The sequence below is a fragment of the Crocodylus siamensis genome, chromosome 4 (assembly GCF_052110815.1).
Source record: "Crocodylus siamensis isolate JL-2025a chromosome 4, ASM5211081v1, whole genome shotgun sequence".
NCBI lineage: Eukaryota > Metazoa > Chordata > Crocodylia > Crocodylidae > Crocodylus > Crocodylus siamensis.
In genome coordinates, this window is record NC_143398.1 from 64,125,060 (window position 1) to 64,150,852 (window position 25,793).

The following is a 25,793-nucleotide window of genomic DNA, read 5'->3' on the forward strand; positions in this document are numbered from 1 at the left end:
TGCGCGAAGAGCGCAGCATCAAACCCATGCATCGCGCACGCGTAGCGCCGCGGGGGGGAACTACAGCTCCCGGTATGCCGCGCAACCCGCCCGCGGCGCTTTGCATGCCGGCACCCATAGTGCCAGAGGTTCCTCCTCCATGTTGGAGGGCGGACAGCGCGGCGTTCTCCCGCCGGTTGGGCGGCGTGTTGCGCCCGTGCTTTGCGGGGCGCCGCCCGTGCCCAGCGCTGCGAACCAGACCCGGCCTCGGGCCCCTCCCCCTTCGTGAGCCGCACGGCGGGGGTGAGGCCGGGCCCACCACGCTCCCAGGAACCTCCCTCGTTTTTTGGGGGGAGGTTAGCTGGTAGAGATACCCCCCACACTGGGGCCTGAAATGGCCTCCGGAGCACATGGCATGCCCCGCCTCCGCAACCTGCCCTGCCACACGTTACGTTTAGGGCGTGATCGCTGCACTTAAAGGGCCAGCGTCCACCTCTAAAACGCGTTACGTGTGACGGACTCGTAGGAGGGCTAAGGGCTTTTAGCAGGCAGAGCATCTCCAGATGGCGGTACTGAACGGTGTTGGCTTGGGTGGGTTGATTGCTCACCAGCACCAGTGCCGGAGCTTGCTCCATCCACTCTATGCATTGACCTGGTATTCAAGTGCTTCCAGGACCGGTGCAAAAAAACAGAAGGGAAAAAAAAAAACTCAGCTCCAGTGCGGGAGAGCTGTGTCTGACAAGCAACTGTTTGCTGCCTGTCAGTGACTCGAGCCCTGCCTGCAGCCTGGTGAGCAGTGCCCTGCCATGGCTCCGAGCACCTCCTCTAGCCCCTGGTAGTGCTGTGTGCTATCTAAGTAAAGCCCCTGCTATGTGTCTGAGCTCATTGAAGGACTGGGGCCCTAGCTTGTAAAACCGGCATTAGAGCAGCATCACTGTTGCTAGGGGCAGGGAACCTGCTCTATTTCGTCTTTCCTGGGAGGGCTGGAAAAAAACACAGATTGAACTCCCTTTGCTCCCTTTCCCCCTTCCCATTTTAAAACCAGCCACAGGCTGGGAGCTCCTGGGACATGAGTTGTAAAAGACAGGCATTTTAAAACATCCTTACCTGATACCATGCAATGAGGGGTCAGATTTTCTTTCACCTGATTGGCCATTTTTGAAACTGTATGCAGCTGTGCACTTGTGTTTGGTCCCGGTTATAAGCTGCTTTCTTTGACCAGGTTGGGCAAAAATTGTAAGTTCTGTCCGCACCTAATTTGTTTGCTAAGTTTGACCGTGTAGAAAGGTTCATCTTTTTACTTGAATATCCTGTGAGGGTCTCTGCTGGCCAAACAAGAGGGAAAGACACCTGTGCCACTTTGATGGAAGACACTGAAGTAAGGAGCAACATGCAGATGTAAAAGCCAAGCATGTGTGCACACTTCCCACAGGACTCAGCTCTGAGTCACAGCCGCGTGGGCTACTGAACTCGTTTTTCTAGTCAGAATTACAAAGCTGCTTTGGAAGAACACAGCAGGTTTTGCTGGCTCGTGTCATTAATGATGCAATTACCACCTAAAATCCAATCCGACCCCCTGCGTGATTCCCCAGCTCCAGGCTGAGCTTGTCCTGCAACTGATAGCCCTTAATACAGACCCATAGTATAAATAAAAACAGATTGAGCCCACAAAAAATCCTTCTTTCAGTGGCATTTGTGAGTAGGCTGTGTGTGAGCACCTTACATGCAAGGTGCCTTCTTTTTACCGGCTCCGTTTTTTGGTACAAAAATGGAGGTAGCAACAGATCACCCTGGCACAAACCCCGTGGGGGTACGCGGCACCTCCAGCCCGCAGGCGCCGAGGCCCACGTCGTGAACACGCGCTGTCACGCAACAGCCAGCAACGCTCCAGGCCCCGAGGGCCTACAGGCCCCAGCATGCCGCGCGCCGCGAGGCGGGGATTTATTCCAACACGCCAGGCGGCGCCGGCCCTCGCGGAGAGGGAAGGTAAGCTGCAAGGAGCGATGCAGAGGGCTGACATCGTCCTCCGGGCATCCGCAGTTGGGGGGGCGGTGCCGCAGAGCATGCCGGTCTCCGTAGTTTGCGGGGAGGGGGTGCTCCCGGCGGCTGCGGGCGGGCCGAAGGGGCGGGGGCGCCTTTCCTCGCCTGGGCGGGGGGCAGCGCGCCGGCGTCGTGGCTGCCTCGGTGCTGCGGCGGAAGGTAACGGGCGCGTCTGGGGTTGGGGCCCCGCGTCTCCGTGGGGACCGGGTTGGTCGCCCCGCCCGGGGCGGGCTGCCTCGTGTCCCCGGGCCCCGTGCCGGGTGCCCCCCTTCCCCCGGGCTTGATGCACACGTGTCTCACGCGGGGCCGAGCCGCGCCGCTGTAGCCGCTGCCGGGCCGGGGCTGCCGGCGCCGCGTGCTTTGTCACTGCCGCGGCGCCGCTTTCCCTGGCGAGCGCGGGGTACCGGCCCCAGCTCCCGCCTCGGGGGGCCTCTGCCGCTCGCTGTGATGGGCTCCAGCGAGAAGGGAAGACATTTTGGGTCTCTGAGAGGGAGAGCGCTGCGACTCCTTGTGAGGCAGGTCCAGAGCGCTGGTACCCCGGGAGAAATGCTCGGCTAAGGAGAGAAGCTTTCCTTGAGGCCGGCTTCTTCTTGGATCACCTCCCAAGTTGTTTTTTTACGGCAGCATCCCTGACTAAGCGTTCATTGCCTCTTAGCTTTTTGGATTGGCATGTATCCGGTATTGAGCATTTCCAAACCCTGTTTTGGCAGCAGATTCTTCACTGCACTTAAAAGACTGCAGGAGGGTGCATCTGTTTAATAGGTTTCGTAAGGGCAGAATCCAACCAGTGGCTCTTAACCTGTTTTCTACCAGGACCCACTTATAAACATCCATGTTCAGTCCTGACCCAGTGCCTCCCACTCCCCACCTGCTGCCCCCAGGTCCCAGCCCCACTGGTTTGTAGGGCCTGGGGAGCCCCAAGCAGCCCCTCGGAGGCTGGAGCTCTAACAGCCTGTAAGGGAAAAGCTATGGTTTTCTCTTTTAAACCAGAATACTTTTTTTAAATTTGTTGATCCATTTTTAAAGTTTGTTCGCAACCCTTTCATATATTCGTGGTGCCCACTTTTGGGCTGCAACACACAGGTTGAGAAACAATTTACTATAGGGATTGGATGACTATGGCTAACCCTTCTTGCTTTTCTGACCTATCAGTTGCTTATGTAACTGCTCAGATAGTAACAGCAGAATAGATTGGGATATGCATCCATAAGTCAAGGTTTTATTAGCACTTCTGTTCTTACAGCTTTTCTACAACTGTGCAGTATTGCTTCAACTAACACTGGCATGCTTAAAAGTACAATCCCCTCCTACAAGTGTGGATGCAGCTTTATCTGTGTGAATATGTTCACCAGTACAGTTATTACAGCATGTGAAAGAGATTAATATAAATCTACCTTTTGGCAGTATAGCTCCTTCTAAGTCTGTCTACATTAAGGACTGCACTGGCATAATTCTGTTAGTAAAATCATATGCCTAAGCATCTTAACATTGTACCACTACAAATTCTTTGGGCAGATCAAGCCTAAGACGGCATTTGTTGTAAATGATGGTATAATCTCATAGTAATTCATGTTGTTGTTCATTTACAACTGAATCTATCATTCCAAGAAGTGGTTTATCATTTCAGATATTTACTAGTACTGTGAGTTTTTAATTAAAACTTTGCAGATCATAAATGTTTGATTAAAAAAGCTTAAAGAAATCTGGCAAATTAAAGTGAAACATGAAACATTCTGGAACAAAATGTGTCACCATAATAAAATCTTCAGTGACTTCATATTAAGGTCTTTCACTGACATAATAGGTCAGGAGTGGCTAACCTTTATCATTCAGCCTTTGTGTGGCATTTTTGATGCACAGAAGATCAGGGAGGGAACAGGCAGCATAGTGGCAGTTGGGATAGGGAGAAGAGAGTAGAGAAGTAGATTAAGCATGGCACGTGAGGCAGGGAGAAGAAAGCAGAGCAGCAGATTGAGCAGGGAGTAGAGTGTGAGTTCAGGTAGTAGGGAATTGGGGTGGTACTCTGGGACGATGCAGAGCTAAATTTGTGGTATGCCCGCAACATGTTGGCCCCCCATTGTAATAGATCACATCAATTTCTTAAGTTAGCTACGCAAGCTAAAATTTAGTGAAGAATTTGCTAGAAGTTCACATTTGAGATGCGTCTAAAGTGTGTACAAGAATTGGCTAAAAGGAGTTGGCAGTATTAGTGGATTTTATCAAAGTTTGGTCTGAAACTTCTCTTTTAAAATAAAATAGGTATTGTTGATGCAAAAGTGCATCATATTATCTTCAGAAACAATTGGCTTACCCTGAGTACTGGAGAAATGCAAATACAATGAAATGTAATAGTGCAATGCCATGCACTTGTGAACTAACAAGAATGTCTGTTAATAAACTATGGAAGGTTGGAAAGAGAAGAAAGATCTGGGTATATGTTTTGGTTGCAGGATGAAGATGAGGCAGCAGTGTGAAACATCCAAGAAAATGACTGATCTGACTCCAGAATCTATAGAGAAAGAAGTTTTCAGTAAGGGTAGGGAAGTATGAATGACATTGTGCAAAGCATTAGGAAGACCTTACGTAGAATACTGTGCATGATTTTGATGACTCTCATATAAGAGAGACTTAACCGGTGCAGCAAGAGGCTACCAGGAAGATCAGGAACATGACACTATTTGAGTGAAAGATCTTGGCTTGTTAAGCATAGCAAAAGGAAGGCTGAGGGTGGATGTAAATGCTTTTGCTTCCCAGATGCTTTTATAAGAAGGATGGTATGTAGCAGGAAATAAATATTTAAAGCAAAAGGCAGATTTTGCACAAAAACTAATAAGTGGTAGGCTGGAAATTTGAAAAAGGTATCTAACCATCGGGTAATTATGGAAAAGCTTTTCGATAGAAGTATCTGAAAATAAAACAAGGCTTACAGTGGAGATTGATAAATTCATTAAAGGGATTGTAGTTGATAATGTAGTTGTCTATGACAGCAAGGGACTGGATTCTGTGACCCAGGAATTGTCTTCCAGTCTTGTGTTCCTGAAGTACTTTGAAGGTTTGCTTAATATTATATTACTCTTAACTACTTAAGTGGGTGAGAGCGAGCTGGCTGGATGGCTGCAGTAGTGGGAACGATATAAGAATATTGGTGGATCACAGACTCGGTATGAGTCTGCAGTATGATGCAGCTGCACAAAAGGTGAATACAGTTTTGATGCATGAGGTGCAAGATGCAAGGAATCCTAGTGCATCTTTACTCAGCACTAGTTTGCCCCCGCTTAGCCTATTGAAGTTTTGGGCTCCATATTTTAAAAAGGACATGGGTAGTTAGAATCTATAGGCCAGTGAAAAAATAAAGGGCTTGGATGGTAAGTCATATGAGGAGAGGAACGTGTTCAGCTTGCTGAGAAGACAGTTAAAGGGAGGACATGATAGCAGTCTTCAAATATCTGAAGGACTGACTGCCATAATGAAGAGGGAAAACACCTTTTCTCACTTGCTGTAGAGAGCAGGATGTGGACCAATGGCTTGAAATTGCAGCCAAGTAGACTGAATATCAAAAACAGCAGTTCTTATCTGGCAGAAGTATTCAAGCAAAGGTTCAACAAGTATTTGTCAGGGCTAATCTAGAAGTAGATATATATATATTCTATGTCAGTGGCTTTCAACCTCTTTGGGTCAGTGTACCCCCAGCAGTGGATGAGAAGGAAGGAGTCTGCCAGCAGCCAGTCGACCGGGGTGGGGGGGGGCATATGCCTCTTGCCCCGTATAAGAGAGAGAGTTAAGTTTTTCACATTCCCAAAGCATAGCCTTTAAGAACAATGCTAAAAATTATGAGAGTTGGCTACACATGTTGGGGGGGGCAGGGGGAGTAGTCAACTTCTGCAGAAGCATTGGGGGTTGGCTGCAGCCAAGGCTAGGGATTTTGACTGGGGTATGCCAAAGGTTCTGGGGTGTGGGAACTGGTGTGGTTCTGGAGTCTGGCCAATGGACAGGGTGTGCCAGTGGGACTAAAATTTGGAGCCTCCTAGCTAGAGAGTGTTACTTATTTGCAGGGATCCAGGTTTTTCCTTTCACCATGGAAAAACACAGTAAAACTAGGGATTTTTTCCTTTTAAGGAGGAAAAACCTGGGATTTTATCATCTTTAGGAGAAAAATGCAGGAAATGGTGGTTTCCCGTTTGCAAGGAGCTGGGGGGAGTGGGAGAAGGGCAATCAGGAGTGGGTACCATGTGGACATGTACATGGCTGCCAGGCAGCCTGGAGAGCAGCTCCTGCAGGTAAGACTGGCGGCAGGTGGGGGGGAGGAAATTGAGACCCATATAGGGAGGAAGGGAGTTGGGCTGGGGCTGTGCCCAGCTGGGGCAATGTTTGGGGTCCAGGGCCAGAATGTGCAGCTGCAGGGCCTGGGCAGGGAGCAGGATAAGGCTGCAGGGAGCAGGTTAGGGCCACAGGCAGCCCATCCAGGGGAGGGCAGAATGGCTTCTTGCCACTGCATGCACTTTTGTGGGGGAGGTTGGGGCTCCCCACCTTACTGCCCTCCCCTTCGGGTTTATGGCAGAGCAGGGAAGCTCAATGCTGCCACCACGAGCCCTGCAGTACCATGGCGAGGTGCCCCCTGCCTGCCCAACAGGAACAGGGGCAGCAGTGTATGGTTGTGCCCCTTGCTGCTGCTGGGTGGGTGACAGGTGCTTTGCCATAGCAGTGTGGAGCTCCCAGTGGTAGCAGCAAGCTTTCCTGCTCTGCCCTGCTGCACCATATCCAGACAGTTGGACTATGGAGGTCCTGGGGGACGGCAGCAGGGCAGGGCTCCTGAGCCCACAGTGGGCAGCCTGCATTTGCCCTTCCCTGCCCCTTGCCGCTCATGGGTCCCACTCTGGCCATGCGGGTGGGGGTGGTTCTGGGCTTCTCATCCTGCTTTGCTGCAGCAGCCTCTGCCTCCTATATGCCAGGGCTCGGGTGCAGGGGACTGTAGACCCAGGTTTCTCACCCTGTAGTCCTGGCAGCTGGGGGACCCCTCTGGCAGTCCTGGAGGGCATGGGGGGCTGTAGCAGGGCTAGGGGTCAGGAATGAGGGTGATGGTATGAGCAGGGCACTGGCATATTGTAGCTGCTCAGTGCCAGTGCCACCAAATAGCCAGGGGTGGCACGGGGGGGGGGGGGGGCAGCTGCAGCTGTACCCATGTCCTGGTAAGTGAAGGAGGCAGGAGAACTGTGATTTTTTCCATGATAATGAATCCAAAATCAAACACCAATATTTATAGATATTTAGAATTTATTTTATTATAGTGATGATTGAGACTCTGGTAAGCTTCCAAATTATTTTAAAATTGTAGATATATCAATGCAATATTGTGTTTAACAGTTACCTATATAGATAATGGTGTTTCATTTTAATCATGGAAAAACATGGATTTGGGGGTTTTAAATCAGACAATTTGTCTTTGTTTTGTGGGGTTTTTGTTTTGTTTTTTAAATCTGAGAATTTGCAATTTTTAAACAGAAAACCAGGGTCCCTGTTTATTTCCCAATCTGCATATTTGGGATCAGGAAATAAGTTTGTGGTCAGATGGGTACGGTTTGGGGTGGGGGGTGGTGCCTTCTTTTGTAGGACTGAGTGTGGCATTTTTCTTTGAATCTCTCAAGTGTATTTTAACAATCCTTAGCTATAGGACTTGGGCCATTATTGTCCCCTGCCTCACCTATGGCAGGCTAGGGTATTATGTCTTTTTGTTGTGTTAGGGCTGACTGTAGTTTTACTAACAGGTTAGACCATGGATTTGTATGGAATGGCTTGAATAGGGCTGATTCTGCCTTGCATAGGGGAAGGGTTGGACTAGATCAGTTGTTCTCAACCTTTTTTGTGCCAGGACCCATTTGTAAACATGAATGGCCTGTCTTGCCACAGTAAATAGTTTAAGTAGAAAACCATACCCCTAGGCCCCAGCCCCCCAGTGTATAGGGCGTGGGAGGGCATGTCTTCCCCCAGATTTGTGTATTCACATTAGGCATGGGGCTGCAACCTGGCTGGACTGGCACAGGCAGGAGCAGCCTCTGCAGCCCAGCAGGTAGAACCTGGCTTGGGAGGGCAGAGCGGGACAGCAAGATTCCTTGCTGCCACTACTGCCAAAACCCCTGCGCCAGCCATGCTGCCAGCAGCACAAGGTGTAAGTTGCAGGGGGGAGTAAGGGGGCTGTTCTGCCCTTACCTTTTCCCGCTGCCAGCTGTTCCTGCTCCAGCACCCAACCGCCGGCTGCAGTTCTTCCCTGCCAGCATGGCCTGGCCTCCAGAGAGGAGCTGGGGTGGTGGGCAGTGTCACCTGTGCCCCCCACCCTCCCAACCTCCCTGATGTGTTATCTATGCCCCCCTTGCCCTTTCTGCCCGATCGACTTCATACTGCCTGGCTGCCACCTGCATGTGTCTGTGTGCATGCACATGGTGTCTCCTGCCTGATTGTCCTCCTCTCGTTCCCCCCCAGCCCCAAGCAGCCCCATGCAGGCTGGAACTCTGCCAGCCTGCAAGGGAAAACTTGTGGTTTCCCATATTTTTCTCCTTTAAAGGAGAATCCATTTTTAAAGTTTATTGATCCATTTTTTAAGTTTCATATATTCTCACTTTTGGGTTATGACCCACAGGTTGAGAAATGGCCTCTGAAGCTCCCTTCCAGCCCTGCTTTTCTATGATTCTAACTTGTAGCAAAATGTAAATTATATTTATATAAAAAAGCAGCTTTTTGTGTAGAAATGCATTTTTATTTAGGGGATGGGGGGGAAACCATGGCTACCCTCCATAGCACCAAATAATTTGGTGAAAAATAATAAGTTATGATATTTCAAACAAAGGACTTTCCAATCCTTGCCTGCTCCCACTTAGTACTGTGGCTTACCCATCACAGTGGGGCTTGAACAGGAGAGTGTATGTAAGGCAGGGTTGGCAACAACTGGTATATCAGGTGGATCCAGCTTACAGGGGTGGAGGAGGACGGAGGGGCATCAGTGTCAGATTTGTGGCAGGGACTTCACTCGTTTGGCTGAAGTTCAGGTACAGCAGGAAGCTGAATTGGGGTTGCGTGATGAGGAGCTGTGCCCACACCACATCTAGGGGTGGGGAGAAGCAGTGGCTGTGTTGGAATGCTCCGCCATCTCAAATCCAAGCCAGATTGTTCTGGCCTACAGCTCTGAAAAGTTGCTGACCAGTGATGTAAAACACCAGTATCAAGAAATGTGAGGTTTTACTTACAGGTATCCAGATAATTTTAACCAGGGTTTCCTATGACATAATCTCTTCCTCTTCTGTCTTCCTTCCTTTCTGCCACCCCAACAAACTGTCAGGCTCACAGTAAATAATACTATATTTTTTATATATAACCCACACCTTTTTACCCCAAAATCAGCTTGGGAAGATTGGGACGCGCATTATGTGAGGAAAAGAGCTCCCTACAGGTCTAGAAATTTGGGAGGGGAGCAGGGAGACAGAGTAGTGGTAGTATTAATTGGTATAGCTCTGTAAGCCACAGCAATTAATGTTTTCAGTTAATGTTGTCACCGCTCCCTTCCTCCCTTTCCACAACATTACAAATTAAAACGATATACATGACCATATAACACAGTATATACAGTGATAAAAGTAGCATAAATGGATACAGCATAGCATGGGCTTTCCAGCAAGACCAGGCATACACATACTGTATCAGTAGAATAATACACGAGAAAAGATTCATGACACCCCCACAACGTCCCAGAATGTAATGATGTTTAAGATGCCTTATATTTGGGGGGGATGTTATACTTGAGAAAATATAGTATCACAAATTGTACGTAGTGCAATGCCCAAACTGTGTCAGAAAATACTGTTTGCCATCTCTTGCTGGTTTAGTAGCATCTGGCTGTGTGGGGAAAACAAACCTCTTAACTTCAGTCTCTTTGAGATTTAGAGTGAAATATTAGCTTTACAGGATGGCCTATAAAGAAGCACAATCCTATTGTACTCCTTTTGTTGGGGGAGGGAGGGAATGTAAAACAATTTCTCTAGCCTGATTTGTAGGACTGTTACCTTATTTGTGCTGGAATTCTGAACAGACAAGAATTTTCAGACAAGAGCATTAGAAACAAATTGGTATTGCTTTAAGAATACAGGGATTTATGATAAATTGTGAATAAAGTATGTACAAAAGCTAATATCTATCACATTTTCCCTTGAAACTACATTTACTCAAGAACAGTTGTTTTAATATCTCAGCTCCTTTTGAAAGTGTTTAATTGACACTCTAACAATATTGTAGAAAAAGTAAGTGAAAATGCCTGTATGATAGTGCTAAGGCTGTGAAAATACTGGGCAATATACCCTAACAGTATACCTAGATCAAAAATGAGTAACCAAAGCAAAAATATTTTTGTATGCATTTTAAGTTTGGATCCAAGGCTGTCTATACCATATTTATTTGCATACCACATGTATACCTTTTTCATGAAAAACAGCCATCCAATGAATGTGCATGTGTTTAAACAAGGAAGCTGATGTCTGTGCCTGAATAGAGACAAGGGTATTGGCTCCTCCAGGGCCAAATGCTCTGCTGCATGGAGGGGAGTATCAGTATTATGCTCTCTTCCCTTGCTGCTTTGCCAACAACTACAGGTTTAGTGTTCTCACAGGCACTGCTGTTACCATTCTCAAAGGCTTAATTGGACAAGGGTAGTGGGAGAATTAAATTTGTAGCTCTTGGCCTGGTGGCAGGGTGAAGGGGAGTAAACTGAGGGACGCTATCCCTATTCTGTCCCTGCTCCATGCTGGTGGAGAGTTCAGCCGCTGGCTGAGATGGTGCTGTGGCAGGTAAGACTGAAAAAAATCGTTTTCTTCATTCTGTCTTCTGCCTCCTTTAACAAAGTGCATTTCTTATTTATGGGGATATGGTATGTGAATAAATACGGGTATATTTTCAGATGTAGCACTTTTCAGTTTGGCTGACAAGAAATTCTTTGGTAATTTTGTAACTAGATATGAGTTTTGACATATGAAAACGTTAAATTTTTCTAAAGTTTTCTGCTCTTGTATTAAGGGCCTGAAATGCTAGTGTCTACAGTTTGCTTTTTTTTTATTGGCAGATGTTTGTAGATTCCTCTGCAGGAGAAGGGGGCAAAGCTGCTAATAATAGGAAACAAGGAATATAGCAATAGAGATGGACGAACAAGCCCTTCTAGGGCTAAACCCTAATGCTGATGCAGATTTCAGGCAAAGGGTAAGTTTGTTTAAGCTTGCTTTCTTTCATAATGGCTGTTGCTGCAGGCACTTAAGCTGCAGTCTGTTAGTCTAATGATTTGTCTGATTATTCAAATAAGTGCAGGGAGTGTGCATATATAAAAATTAAAATTGCAGTTCAATAATATATTCAAGTTGAAGGGCTTAATTTTACTTGCATACTCTTCCATTATTATTTATTTCTTACTTATTGCCAGACAGGGTATAGTTTCCTTTCAGCTACTCAATCCTGTTATGTCTCTTCATTCGGTTATTTAACAGAAATGGAATTCCTTAACTTGTTTTGTTTCTGCTGCAGTAAATAATCCACGGGGGGAGGGTTGTTGTTGTTAATATGTACCTTAAACTGCAGCAGTTTTATAACCAGATATTTTCAGACCTCTACTTATATTAATCAGGAGGTAGATGACAAAAGTGTAGCTCTTCAGCTGCCTTTTCTGTTTTAGCTAACTTCACTCTAAAACTACACCTTTATAATGCAACTGTGCATTGCCTCAGTGCAAGGTTAAAACTTTTTCTTTTGCTACACTTTTAACCTATATATCAGGAAACATCCTGATAAAGCAAATGCTGGCTCTGTTAAAGCTTTGTTTTAATTTTCAGTTTATTTCTGAGTACTGTAAGATTTCTTGTTTAGAGGTTCCTTGCTAACAGGGGAAGCTATTACAATAAGGCAGATATTATGACAACTGGATGGCTAGGGAGATGTTGTTCAAGGTTAACATTGAGGCAGAGCTTGAAAAGCTTGCTGGATGCTTACGTCCAGATGATGTGGCAGGGTAGATTGTTTCAGATTGAAGTGATTTAGATAATCAGTATTGTTCTTTTTTTGTAGTTGTTTTAAGAGGTTGTTTCTCATTGGTTGATAACAATTATAGGTCCCTTGGAAGGTATGCTGTCTACATTTTTAAAGCAATTCTATTGCTTGAGCTGTTTCTTTACGTACTTAAGTTTTACATATTTATCCCAGAAAATTGTGTGTGGTGCCTTTATACTGCTATTTTACATGAGTTTTGAGTCGAGTGCTGTTATGATGAAAATGTGAATTAATGGATTCTGTACAAAAATAGCATTTAAAGTTGTTTGTTAATTAAAATAAAACAAGGGGAAACGTTTACCAAACCATGGATTACTTAAATCCATTTTTAGTTGTATTATCCATGGAGTTAAAATAATCCTCTCCAACTTGATTCTCTTAATAGTTGAAAGAGGAAAGCAAACCTTCCTGTGCCTTTAACTCCCAGTTGCTTCTTAACATACAAGCTTTTTGTTCATTTAATTCAGCTAAATGACAGGATGTGAACTGAATCATACAATGATGGAAAAGGAGGGCTGGAAGTGACTTCAGGAAGGTATCTTGTCCAGTCCCCTGCTCAATGCAGGATCATCCCTGTCTAAAGCATCCTGGGCCTTGTGTAGATGAAATGAGGGGTGAGTGTGCACAGCACTTTAAAGTGGGCTAAATGCTTTTGCACCACTTTAATGGTATTGGTGTTTGCATTAATTCCACCCGCTCTGTAGGAACTTTGGCGCATAACACGCCCTAAATGACTTTGGGCATAGCAAACTAAAACTCCTTGGGGTTTTAGTTTGCTGCACCTACAGCTGTTGAGCAAAGCACCGGGCTCCGTGCAGCTCAGGGGCTCTGCAGGAAGCCCTGCAGCAGTCCAGGAAAGCAGGCTTTGCCTAAGAAAAGGGGTGAGCCTGATTTTTCTCCTCCCCCTGCCCTCCCCCCCGCCTGTCTGCCTGAGCTATATGGGGGCCCATTGCTTTCTTCTGTGGCTGCAGTGCCCCCTGGGACTGCCTGAGCCAGGTGCCTGCGGGAGGGTGGGCAGCTGCTGCTGCTATGGAGAGAAGTGCCAGCCCCTCCCCACAGCCCAGGGACCACTCTGCTTCCCAGCAGCTTGTCCACCGGAGAGGCAGGTAAGTGCAGGGTGTGTGCATGACACAGGGGTTTTAAGGGCCGTAAATTGAAGCAGTGGATTTTAAAACCCTCTGCTTCAATTTAGAGCCCCTGTTTCATCGACACATGCCCCTAGACAAGTGCTTGTGTAACCCAGCCTTTCAAACTTCCTAAAGTCACAGGACCCTTTCATATCACTTCTGTAAAACACCTACCCTACCTAAAGACAGGCTTGGAGCCAGGCAAACTGGCTTTGCAGTGGCAGCATACTGCCTCATGGTCCTTTCCTCCATTACCCCCAATCTTTGTGGAACCCCTGATGCCCTGCTGTGGAACCCTAGGTTTCCACAAAGCACAATCCAAGAACCACAGGTGTAACCTGCTCTTAAACTTCCAGGGATGGAGATTCCACAGCCTCTCTAGGTAACCTGTCCCAATGTTTAACCATCCTCATAGTGAGAGAGTTCTTTGTAATATCCAACCTTAAATTTTCCTTTTTGCAAGTTAGGATCATTACTCTTTACCCTGTCCATTGCAGCTGCAAAGTAAAGTCTTTCCCCATCCTCCATATAACTACCCTCTAAGTATTTGAAGCATGTTTATTGAAGCTTCTCTGTCTTCTCTGCTCCAGACTAAATAATTCAAGTCCTTTCAGCTCATCATCGTGTTTCCCAGACCTCTAACAACTTTTGTTGTCCTCTGGTGGACTTTTTTGCTTGAAGTCATCCCTCTTGAAGTATAGTATTCAAAATTGGACACAGTACTGCAGGTGATGTCTTGCTGATACCAAATGAAGCAGAAAGACCACTTCCCTTGCTTGCAAGTGATCCTTCTTTTATACAGGCCAGTGCTGTACTATTTTTTTTCCAAATAAGAGCACACTGTGGACTTACTCAGTTTATTGTCCACTCTAACCCCAGGTCATTTTCTGCAGTACTGCAGCCTTGCCTGTCATTCTCTGATTTTCCATGTGATTGTAAAGTCCTCTACTTGGGATGGAACACTTGTCCTTCTTCAATTTCCTTTGACAGTTGTTTGGTTTTTGGACCATTTCTTCATTTTATCAAGGTTATTTTGAAACCTAATCCTAACCACCAGTGTCTGCAACTCCACCCAACTTGGTGTCATCTACTATACATTTGCTAAGCATGCACACTCAGGTCCATTTTCCAAGTCATTACTGAGGCTGTTAATAACAATATCAAACTCGGGATAAACCTCTGGGAAACACCACTTGATACTTCTCCCAACTAGACATTGAGCCATAGATGATTGCTTGTTGAGCACAATGATCTAAGTTATCAGTACTTTGAGCTACTCTGTATTTCCTTAGCTTGCTAATAAGAATTTTGTGGGAAACCTGTGCTAAAATCAGGCTGCATCACATCTATTAGATTCCCCTTATGCCCAGAGCACATCACCTTGTTACAGAAGGAAAACAGTTTTTTCTCTGCATGAGCATTTGAGGGCTGCTGCTATTGAAGCGTAGTTTAACACTTCAATAGGCTCCTGCTTCAGGTGTTTATGCAGTGGCTGGTTTTAATTCAGTGCTCTGATTTTCTTTTAAACAGCTAAATGGTATGTTTCTTGCCTAAGCTTTGATTACATTAAAGTGGTTTTAAGATTCATAGATGTTAGGGGTTGGAAGGGACTTTGCGGATCATCGGGTCCAGCTCTCCTGCACTTGGGCAGGAAAGACTGCTGGGGTTAGATGACCCCAGCAAAGTGCACATCAAGATGTTTTTAAAAGATCTCCAGGTAGGTAACTGTGCCACCTCTGGGGGAGTCTGTTCTAGACCTTAAGCACTTGAACCATAAAGAAGTTTTTCCTTATGTCCAATCTGAAGCAATCTTCAGTCAGTTTGTGTCCATTGTTTCTTGTCTCCCCCCGGGGTGCCTTAATGAACAGATGCTCCCCAGGTCCTGGTGTGCACCCTGATATATGTATAGGCTGCCACCAAAGCCCCCTTTAAGTCGTCTTTTCTGCAGGCTGAACAGTCCCATGTCTTTCACCCTCTCCTCATATGACCTGCTCTCTAGACCTGTAATCATGCACATGGCCCTCCTTTGGATTCTCTCAAGCTTCACCACATCCTTCTTGAAGTGCAGCGCCCAAAACTGGACGCAGTACTTCAGCTGCGGACTCACCAAGGCTGAGTAGAGTGAACAGATTACATCCTTAGTCTTGCCTGAGATGCATTGGTAGATGCATGCCAGTGTTTGATTCATTCTGCCAGTTATGGCGTCGTATTGGTGGCTCATGTTTATTCCCTGGTCTGTCACAACCCCTAGGTCTCTTTCAGTTGTAGTGCTGGCAAGTATAGCACTGCCAAGCCTGTAAGCATATTGCAGATTATTCCTTCCCAGATGGAGTACTTTACATTTCTCCGTGTTAAACATCATCAGGTTGTTATTCTGCCCGCCACACAAGCCTGTCCATGTCAACTTGTATCCCCAGTCTGTCCTCGAGCGTGATCACACTCATCCATAATTTGGTGTTGCTCATAACTTTGCCAGTACACTTTTAACACCCAAATCCATGTCATTTGATGAAGATTATACTGTTTGGCCTATAACACTAGGTTCTCATTTTAGATTTAATTTTAAACAGACTTATTTTTAAAACGAAAACATACTTAAATCCAAAAAGTGAGTTCTAATTTTAAAAAAATCTTTTATTTTTGTCTACAATGTGTATTTGGTGAACTCAAAGAGTAAAGCTTTGTTTAAGCATAACTTCTGGAGTTTACATGTGCTGGACATAGAATCCTGTTGGAAACTTCACAGTCTGTAGCAGCTTATGTATATTGTGTATTAAGCTATTAAGTTACCTCCCCAATAAGAGACAAACTCCTCATAAGGTAGATCAGCCTTATGAATCTGCTGTTTCATCTGTCATGTGATACAAGCCAAGCATTCAAAAGTTACTGTATTTGTTATATTTTCTATCCTTTATTAGTTATTAAAAACACCTGTTGGCATACTTTTCCTCAGGGTGGATAACAATCAGTGATTTTTTTTAAATGGATTTTTTATTTAATTGTATTTTTTTGTTAAGATCTTTTTAAAAACAAACAAACCTATGTAAAGATAGTTTTAATTTAAAGTATGTTGGGGCTCAAAGATATCATCATGAAATAGGGACTATAACTTTTAATTGCATACTATTTGAGACTATATATTCATGTAACCTTTTTGAGAAAAGTTTTATAAATATGTCACAACAGGCCATGGACTCTGGGAGGGTTCCCAGAGCCCCCTCTACAGGTTAGTAAAGATTAAAGAAAACCATTCTACCCAATGGGACTTAATGCTCAGTCTAGAAGATCCCATTAAGCATCTCTGTGATCCTTAGCTTCAGTTCTCAAATTGTGGATTTGTATCTCCAGAGATAATATCTTTGTTAACAACAGTATATGGAGATGAGAGATAACAGACCTAATTACCTATCCATCAACCCTATTGTGTCTCTGCAAGTTTGTGTACACACAGTCAAGCCCTTATCTCTCTCTAAAAGTGAAAAACTTCAAGGAGTTAAGCAGATAGAGCATGGTTGGGAGTGGAGTAGATCTGGGCAAGGAGGAGGAGTCTGGAGATAAATACAAGGAGGGAGGGGCAGTAGAAACAAAAGAAACATTTTGAGCAGAGTATTCCATAAGTCTTGAATGATAAGTTTGAGTATAGCCTCTCAATTGATTTGAGATCTAGTGAGGGAATGGTGTGGTAGAATGGAAAACCTATTGTGGCAGCAGGCTTGCTATGCAGTAAAAGAGACCCTGTTTGATATAACCTCATTAAAATATTCCCAAACAGCAAGAATGCTCTTTTTGTAGAAAACAATGGTTAAATCGAGGTTTCCTGACCAGTAATCTAAATCTTGATTTTTAAATTGGTTTGATTCAAATCAAATCCATCCTGCTTTTCCTATAGAATGAAAAAACTGTTGAAACTGTGAGTTGTTTCTTTCTTTCTGTTCAGAGCTTAAGCAGTTAGTGCAGAGTTCAGCAGCCTTTAAGAATGGTGGGCTGCCACTTGCAACTGCCTAATTAATGCCAGAGGCTGCCAACCTGCTTGGCAGTGCTCCAGCCTTCCCTGCTCTATGTTGGGGGCTGTCCTCATGTCCCCCTACCACAGCCTGCACTTGCATTCACTACCAAATGCCACTGATTCTTGTTGCCAGTGGGGCTATGGAGTGCCAAATTCTGTAGCTGCAGTAATGAGGTGAAAGCAGACCTGCACTGTAGATGGGATTGGTGGCATGTGGCAGAGGACTGCATGGTCCATGTTGAAGGCATCTCTTTGCTGCCACTCCCTACCCCAGCAATCTCTGTGCTGGTGTTTGTGTTCCTCCCCCCACATCTTTCCGCAAACCAGAGCCAATGTCTTTGCAGGCCAAATCTGACCAAATAGGTGGTTGATCCCTGAGCTGTTGGATTTAAATAGACTTCTTGAAGTTAACATTAACGCTAGGGAATTTTGGAATAGAAAAGTCAATACTAAGAAAGTATTCTTGGTATTTGTGACAGTTGCTTGCTGATTGAAAACAGATGCATGTGATTTATTCATTTAATGAAACGACAAAAGTTTGGCTAGCTATTTCAGGAATAAGTATTTCTTACCAGTGAATGTGTCTTTTAGACTTGGTTCCATATTTGAAAGATGACTTGCAATAGTTTTTGCATCTGTATCTTAAAGAGGCTCTGCTGCATTTTAGAAAATTTAAAAATGTCATTTGATAAATCCCAGCTTTACTGAAGAAGAAAATGTCAATGTTTGTGGTCTCAGTGCCCAAGTATGTTGGATAGGAAATCAAGTGGAGGTAGTCTGTGGTTGCTGTACCACAAACTAGCACTTGAACATTTTAAAATTCAAAGGTAGTTCAGTTTGTCCTCCAGTCAGTAGTGTAGGTTTAAAAGTGAACAACTGCTACAAGATCAGATGAAGGATGCAGTATTTTGTTTGTAGAACAAAATACTGTTATCACTTTTGATGTAACATTTTCAGAGGGAAAACTACTACAGTATTTCACATATAAGCAAAAACCTGAAAATTAATGAAACTGCTGAAGGCTGGAAAGATGAGGAGGGAGTTTCCTCCTCCTTCAGGATTTATAATCTTAAGTACTTGGGGGATATGGATAAGGTAAGAGATGCCATAGTGATGGAGGTGGTATAAATTTAGGATTTTGCTGAAAGGGCTGTTTAAATATAACTCCTTAACCTGGATAGAATTTGTACTCTTTGTTAGTTTTAAAGGTGATATTTTTGTGATGATTGCAGGCATTGGCCTATTTTGAACAGCTGAAGATATCCCAGGATGCCTGGCAAGTCTGTGCAGAAGCATTAGCCAAGCGTATATACAGGTAATACAATTATAAATATAAGTAATTGTCTATTCTTTTATGTAGTCCATTTGTACGTGACAATCTGGTTATCACCATAAACTGCCTCTGACTGGAAGGCCTGGTGGCAATGTGTTGGGGCAACTTGTGGCAGGGTAGTTCCTATAAAATACCACAATGTTGCAACCTCCAGAGTAAGGCAAGTATAGGGCGCCTCAAAACCTAGCCCCCCACTGCCTTGGGGTGACTCCTAGACTGGAGACAGTCTAAGGGATGTCAGCCTGACAAACACGCCCTTGCTGAGGCATTAGGCAGTCAGCAGCAGTTCTTATCTGGCAGAAGCTACAACCATTGAGGCACTGAATGTCTGGATTCGGTCTGGCCTTTTGAGTTTGTCTCAGTGGTATAATGAGGGATGGTAGACTCCACTCCTCCATGTTTTTGCCTAAGTGTATACATCGAAGATTTTGGTAACTAGTAGGGGTGCGTTGATAGAGATTTTTTGGGCCGTTACCAATGGCCAATTTTTTTAGCAAGCCATAGTAACTGATACCAAACAGATTCTGATATGCAGCTGGGCAGCATGGACAGCGGTGTCCACCTGGTAAGCCTTTGAAGGAACTGTATAGCTACCAGCTCAGCAGCTGCAGAATGACTCTGGAGCATGCTTTGGAGGGTCAGGGCTTGCTAGAGATGCCTGAGGACACCCATGTATACCAGTAAGTGCAGCATGTCTTGGTTTGTTGTCTCTGCATGTCTGCTGCATAATATCTGTGAGACCAAAGGGAGTCCCTGCCTGAGCCACTGTCATTTGAGGCAGAACAGCCCACTGTTCCTACTGGTGCCACACATGCAAATTCTCAGAGACCAGTTGCCTGACACTGTATGTGTGATATGTGCTGCTATCCACTTTTCCAGACTTTGGGCTGAAGGTTGGCATGGTGACATGTAGAACGATGTCATGTACTAGATTTAAACTACTGCCAGTGAAACTCACGCTTTTGTGTGGCTGTCTCCAGTGCAGGCATCGGGAAGGTTGGTTGAGGGCATGTGCACTGTGGGTTTGTTAGTATGGGGAAATGTTCAGTCAGGTGCTGAGCTGTGCCCTGGGGATGTGGATGTGGGGAGGGAAAAGCAATGGTGGAAACCTGGGCTGTGCAAGGTTGTGGGTCCCATGAACCCAGGTGGAGGACGGCAGGAAGGAATTAGAGAGGAGAAGGAGGAAGAACAGCTCTGGCTGGCTGGCTGGCTGTGCACAGCTCCTCTTGCCTTGCTTTTTCTTGATTTGTTAGGCTGTTGAAGCCAGCTCCTGGGTGGGAGGGAGGGAGATGCAGCTGGTGCTAGAACAAGTGGGCAGCACATTGAGCCACTGTTTTCTGGTGCTTTTCAGTCCCGTTAATGTTCTTGCCCCATATGTAACTGAACACTGTGGCCATAGTTTGACAACAGGCAGGCTTTTATTAAACAATACAACAAAAATATGAAAATGGGAGGTCAATGGAACAAGTAAATAAATGAAATTTAAAAAAAAAGTAACCTTGTTACCATCACTGCTCTGTAAATGTGAGCATGCCATGCATCTGGCATGGCCATAGGACATGCAAATGGTGTATCCCTAAAAAAATAAAAAATAAAAAAAAAATAAAATGACTCAATGTCAAATAACTCTTAATGACGGTATCCATTTTTAATTGACCAAGTTAAGTAATTAAAATATTACCCAAATGAATGAAATGCAATATAAAACAAATACCATATTTACTCAACTAGAAATTGAGATTTTCTCCCACCACCCAATCAGCATTGGGTCTTACATTTGCATACAGGGAAGCTGAATTTAAATACATTGTCTATTTTTTGAACCGCTGCAAAAAGCAACACATGCTCAATAATGAAAACCAACTATGAAGTCGATTTTAAATGCGGCCAACACTGAGCATGACTATAAAGTTTACAGCCCACATGGGGCAAATATGGTGGTGGGAACCTTTTTTCCCCCCCTATGTGGCCCTTTAAAAAAACCCCCAAGAAACCAAAAAGCCCAAAACAAAACAAACCAGGCAGTTGCTCCCTGAGGAGGGAGTAAACACTGGGCTTGGAAATGCTCCGGTCTCTCCAAGTGGTATTGTAGTAAGCTCTAACACCCTCCCCTGATGCCAAAAATGCTAATGGGAACCTTTTTAAAAATTATATTTTTTTTTTATTCACAAACGTTATTAAAAGTGCACTTAGCACCCTACACTTACAAAGTTTTACATATTAAGCATTCTTGTTTTACCAAAACTTCATATTGCAAAAAAAGCTACATATCAAAACATATAACTACATATATTAAACCTTAAACAACATACATCAACTTCTCACAAAAAAAACTCATACAAAACTCTTTTCTTCATACAGAAACCCATGAAAAACTATTACCACAGTAACCACTTGAAATTTGCTGCTCCTCCAGTTAGCCTTTTCTGCTGATTCAATGAACATGTGTATTCAGTCCTTTTCTCTCCATCTCTTCTTTTCCAGTCTCTTCCATGTCCTGATTGATGTAATTCTTGTTGTCCCAGCTTCAGACACTCTTTCAGTAAAAGCCACGCCCTTAAAAACCAAACCCCTATAAAAAGTTTCTTACTTTCCATAAACTAGTTTTAATGCATGCTGATAGAGTCCTTAATAACATTTCCTCCAGTCACTTCCGTATGAGTCCATATAGTACCATCTTTGCTAACAACAGGTTTATTTTGGTGACACTCAGCAGTGGACCCTTTCCCACACCTGCTTTGCATATGTACACTCCCAAAACATGCCCCACTGTTTTTTCTTCCCTGCCCCTGTCTTTTGGGCACCTTGATGAGCTCATCAACTCGTCAGGCTCCATCTGTTGTACCTGTCTCATCAGCAAGGTATTTCTTATAACCATCCATGCTAGGTTATCATGTTCCCCTTTTAGTTATTTATGTGCCCCTACTCCCCTCACCTTCTTCTCTTATTCTTCTGTGAAGTTTGCCACTAGTGTCATCCTGTCTCTCTCCCTTACTGTTTTCATCAGTTTCTTTATGATCCCTCAGGACCTCCAGCACTACCATCCCTATTTTATACCTCTGTATGAAACCTTCCATCTTGATATAATGAATCAGCAGTTGCCATGCCCATGGACTTTCCAAAGAGGTCTGATATACTTCCCATTTCCTCAGAATTGCAGCTGTGTGAAATCAGGCAATATGCGCTCCCTCTGTTACCACCTTGCACAGTGCTGTTACATATTTTGCATAGACAAATAATCCCAAGTCTTGTAGCCCCCATCCCCTGCCATCTCTTGTTCTGTGAAGTTCAAATCTAGCCAACCTTTCTCTTCTGGCATTCCAGAAGAACACACATGCAGGGCTTGGTAATGGTCACCAGGGAGCAGTTACACAGGTGATAGTATGTCTCTGGCTCTGACTGCCTCCTCTTATCTTCCTGTGGTTAGACATAGTTACAGGACCTTTGTTCTGTAGCCTGTGCTTACTGCAGAACTTGTTCAGGACCTAATAAAACCACAGTTGCTCCATGATCCACGGTCTCCCATTGGTCAGTATGTACACCACCCCCCCCCCCGCTCCTCCCACTGTCTTGGATGTTCTGCAAAATACCTAATGGAAGCGCAGATTCCAAAACAGCCTCAGTTGCCAGTTTACAGATCTGGCTTGTATACCTTGCCCACAGGGAGTGGATCTTCAATAAAAACCTTCAGAAAGACCACAGAGACCTGAACTGGCTAGTAGCTCATCAAGCTCTCCCAGTGAGAGCCTGGAGACCCGGAGAGAGGCAGAGAGGTCAACCTAGCTGCACTAAGGTAATCTGCCACAGCACAACAGAAATCTTCAACCACATCCTATGACTCTGCCCATATACCAAGGAGGTGTGAAAAAACATAAATCAACTCTGAAACAGTGAAGGGTCAGACGGATGATGAGAGACGCAGCACTATACAGGCATCTGGCTAAACACCAAGGGAGCCTGACAGCCTGCTTCAGTCAGTTTGTGTCCTGCGTTGGGAGCACCCTGTGGAAGTCCAGGAACCTCCTGATGTACAGGCACATGAAACTCGAGGTTGCAGACTGCATTAAAATGGTTATGCATGAACATTGGCAACATGTAGGGGGTGCCTGCATACCCCCTGAGATTGGCGGTGCACTCCCTGAGAAAAGCACTGCTGATGCTGCCAGTGGCACCTGCGGGTGGTCACCACCCGCTCCCCCCTTCCCCCCCCCCGGCTGCCAACACCACTGGCAGCGTCTGCGGGCGGTCCCCAATCACCATTGGCCACTGCCGGTGGCATCTGCAGGTGGTCGCTGGTCAGCACTCGCCACCCTTACTGCTGACACGGCCTCAGCTGCCTGTGAGAACTCCTTGTTTGCTGCTTCTGCCTGCAGGTGGTCACCGCATCTTCTCCATCCTCTCCTACCAATTTCTGGTAGCAGGACTGGAGTTTGCACACATTAATGCTGTATGCTCCTGGAGGCTGGGTCAACTCTGCCTGGCAGAGGGACAGTAGGCACAGGCTTTTCAAAGACCCCTCTCAAGGGGAAGTAAACAATGATAGTGAAGAAGACAATGAGGCAACTGGATCAAGCGACAATAACTATGACAGCAGCAGTGACAAAAGCAGCAGAATCACTAACAACAGTGATGGTGACAGTGAATGAACTGAGAGCTTAAAGCTCGCAACTGGGGCTAGTACCAAGAGACGGTCTAATTGAACCAAGGAAAGGAATGTGGATGGATGTATGGGTGCGGTTATTGTAACAGGTGCACAGGTGTAAGGTTTTTGGGACAAGTCTAAGGTTTTGAAAGTGGTTTAAGGTTTGTGAAGAATGATATTCTAGTTGGTGTGTATGTGTGTCTGTGTGCACATATGTATAACTATTTATATAGGCAGATATAATTATATATGCATATGTTTTATATATATTAAAAAAATTGATATATATAGATAGAGATCTTTATATACACACCAACTTCTTTATGCAAGTGCCCAAGTGCTTCCTAAGGAGTGTGTGCTAAAATTCACAGCAGTTTCAAAAATGGTGAAATGCATCAATTCTGGATGAAATGTATCAATTCTATGGGTACTATATGCAAATTGCTATAGCTATGTTTATTTCAAGGTCAGTGTTTTCACATTTGCTCTTTGCTTCAAGGTGCTCAAGGAGAGCAGGGTCTGAGAGAGAGGAGGGAGTGAAGGAATTGCAGGGGGAAAAAGTTGAAAGGGCAGAGGTCAAAGGGCTACCTGACACTGATTTATTATACAGTGGGTGGGGGGGACAAATTCAAGACAAACCTCCAATGATACGATTCTATACCTGGAAAATTCTATCAAATTTATAAATTTTCCATATATAGAATCTAATGGGGAGGGAGAATCTTATAATCAGGGTCATCTTATATTTGTCTAAATACAATAAGTTATTACAGGGGAAAAAATCAAACCGTATTGTACATAATGACAGCTCATTTTCACGGACTGCCAAAGTACTGTAAATATTCCATCAGCAACATGATGATATAGTAATTTTGCACCTTTAGCAGGGATCACTGTTTGCATAGTTCAAGGAGCATCTTTTTCTTTGGAGAAAAAAGTTGCATTACTGCTGTTGCATTGAATGGGGGCTTTTTTTCTTTCATCATTCCAGTGATGATCACATCAAGTTCTTCTGCTTTCAAGTTCTGGAACATCAAATTAAATTCAAGTAAGAGAATTTCTTCTTTATGCTTAGAATGTGAATTTCATTTAACTTCCCATTTAACCTGTCTTGGCAAAGAAAAGATTTAAAGCCGCATTAGTCACCTCCAAAGTTATTTTTCCTTTAAGAACTAGACAGTGAAATGTTGATTATTCACCCTTTTAGCCAGCTTTCATTTAGTTTTGGTTTTGAATCATGATACATTGACTACATTGACAACTCCATCTCTTAACTGAACAGGGACATGGAATTTATATGACTTTCATTAACATTCTATTTTGTTTTACTACTATTCTAACTTTAAGCACCAGTAAAGGAGTCTAGCATAGCCTTGGGGACTTAAGTTTTATCAAAATATATCTATATCTTTATTTTGCTAAAAATTTAAGTAAAGCATTAAGATTGAAAATTAAAGAATCAAAAGTAAAGGAAAGCCAGGGCTTATGATTGTCTGTACAAAAAATATTTATCTCCATTATGCCTGTGCATTAGAAGTCTTTAATTACATAGTGATATACATGAGCTTTCAGTTATTCAGTCTTCCATTCTCTCTTTTTTTTTTTTTTCTTTGTGTTGCCCTAGAACTTATTTACTTCACACCATTGATACTTTGCACAAGATCAAAATTTCCAAAGTCCTGGGCGTTTTTGTGCTAAGTTTTATAAATTCATTCATGTGAGACGTCTTAAGTATTTGTCCGTACTTCAATGTTCCTATCAAAATCAGTGGTATTTCATTTTCCTTTTATGGCTGGAAACAAAGGAGAACTTGAGGCTAAACCTATCAACTTTTACATTAATTTGCATTGCCACACTTTAGAGATCTTGGTTCTCTAAGGTACTTGGAATGTTTATAATAGATTTATTCAAGGCTCTGTTCTAATTGAGCCCCCTGTGCACTCGGCACTTCTTCAGAGAGGTTGGACACCCACAAAATGAGGAAAACCTGGTTAATGGTTCAGCTGTGGAAACTTTTTTCCAGTCTCTTTCTCATTCACAGTACTTCCCAGTATCTACAACAAATGGTGTAGGGATCATTTACAAAACCAGCAAGCAGTATCTGTACCAGCTCTCTGTCAGCCATGTATAGCCCACATCCCAAAGTGGGTCAGTTGGAGTGGGAATTGTATATAATCAGAAGGCCATTTCCCTGCTACACTTTCTAGTATCTATTTCAGTATATTGAGATGTTAGAGCTTCTAAAATAATAAAAAGTTCATTGATGTGGACAAAACAATATTTTCCCTTGTTTTTTGTCATGGTGGCAGCTTAAACATTTAACAGAAGACTGATGCCCTGCATGGAGATTGTTGTAAACTTTAATCACTCAGAGCTTTCAGCAGCTGGAAACAGGGTTGTATTGGAAGACATTAGCTTTAACTACAGGTGTTGCCACAATGCTGCCTGTGATGATTATACAAAACTAGGCAAGGGGAGTCTAGGAAATGAGCAACAAGGCCCAGTTCCACTCGCAAATCATATCAAAATAGTTGTGTTGTGTTTTTTGAATGTGTTTTAAGATTTATTTTAGTAAAGAAATATTGACTTGATTAGCAT

General features: G+C 44.2%; 1 protein-coding gene across 2 annotated transcripts in view; it reads left to right on the forward strand.

Moving 5' to 3' along the window:
• The first annotated feature begins 2,044 nt into the window (after positions 1-2,044).
• The window catches only part of XPOT (exportin for tRNA), a 55,017-nt gene continuing 31,268 nt past the window's right edge, over positions 2,045-25,793 (forward strand). The window contains exons 1-5 of one of the 2 annotated variants that reach the window (XM_090042438.1): positions 2,139-2,178; positions 4,470-4,555; positions 11,117-11,250; positions 18,453-18,535; positions 24,187-24,243. In XM_090042438.1, the coding sequence (XP_089898564.1) occupies positions 11,191-11,250; positions 18,453-18,535; positions 24,187-24,243 (200 nt within the window). In that variant the 5' untranslated portion in view covers positions 2,139-2,178; positions 4,470-4,555; positions 11,117-11,190. Of the gene's footprint in view, positions 2,179-4,469; positions 4,556-11,116; positions 11,251-18,452; positions 18,536-24,186; positions 24,244-25,793 lie in introns of both variants that reach the window. The other variant, XM_090042437.1, reaches the window with a different exon arrangement.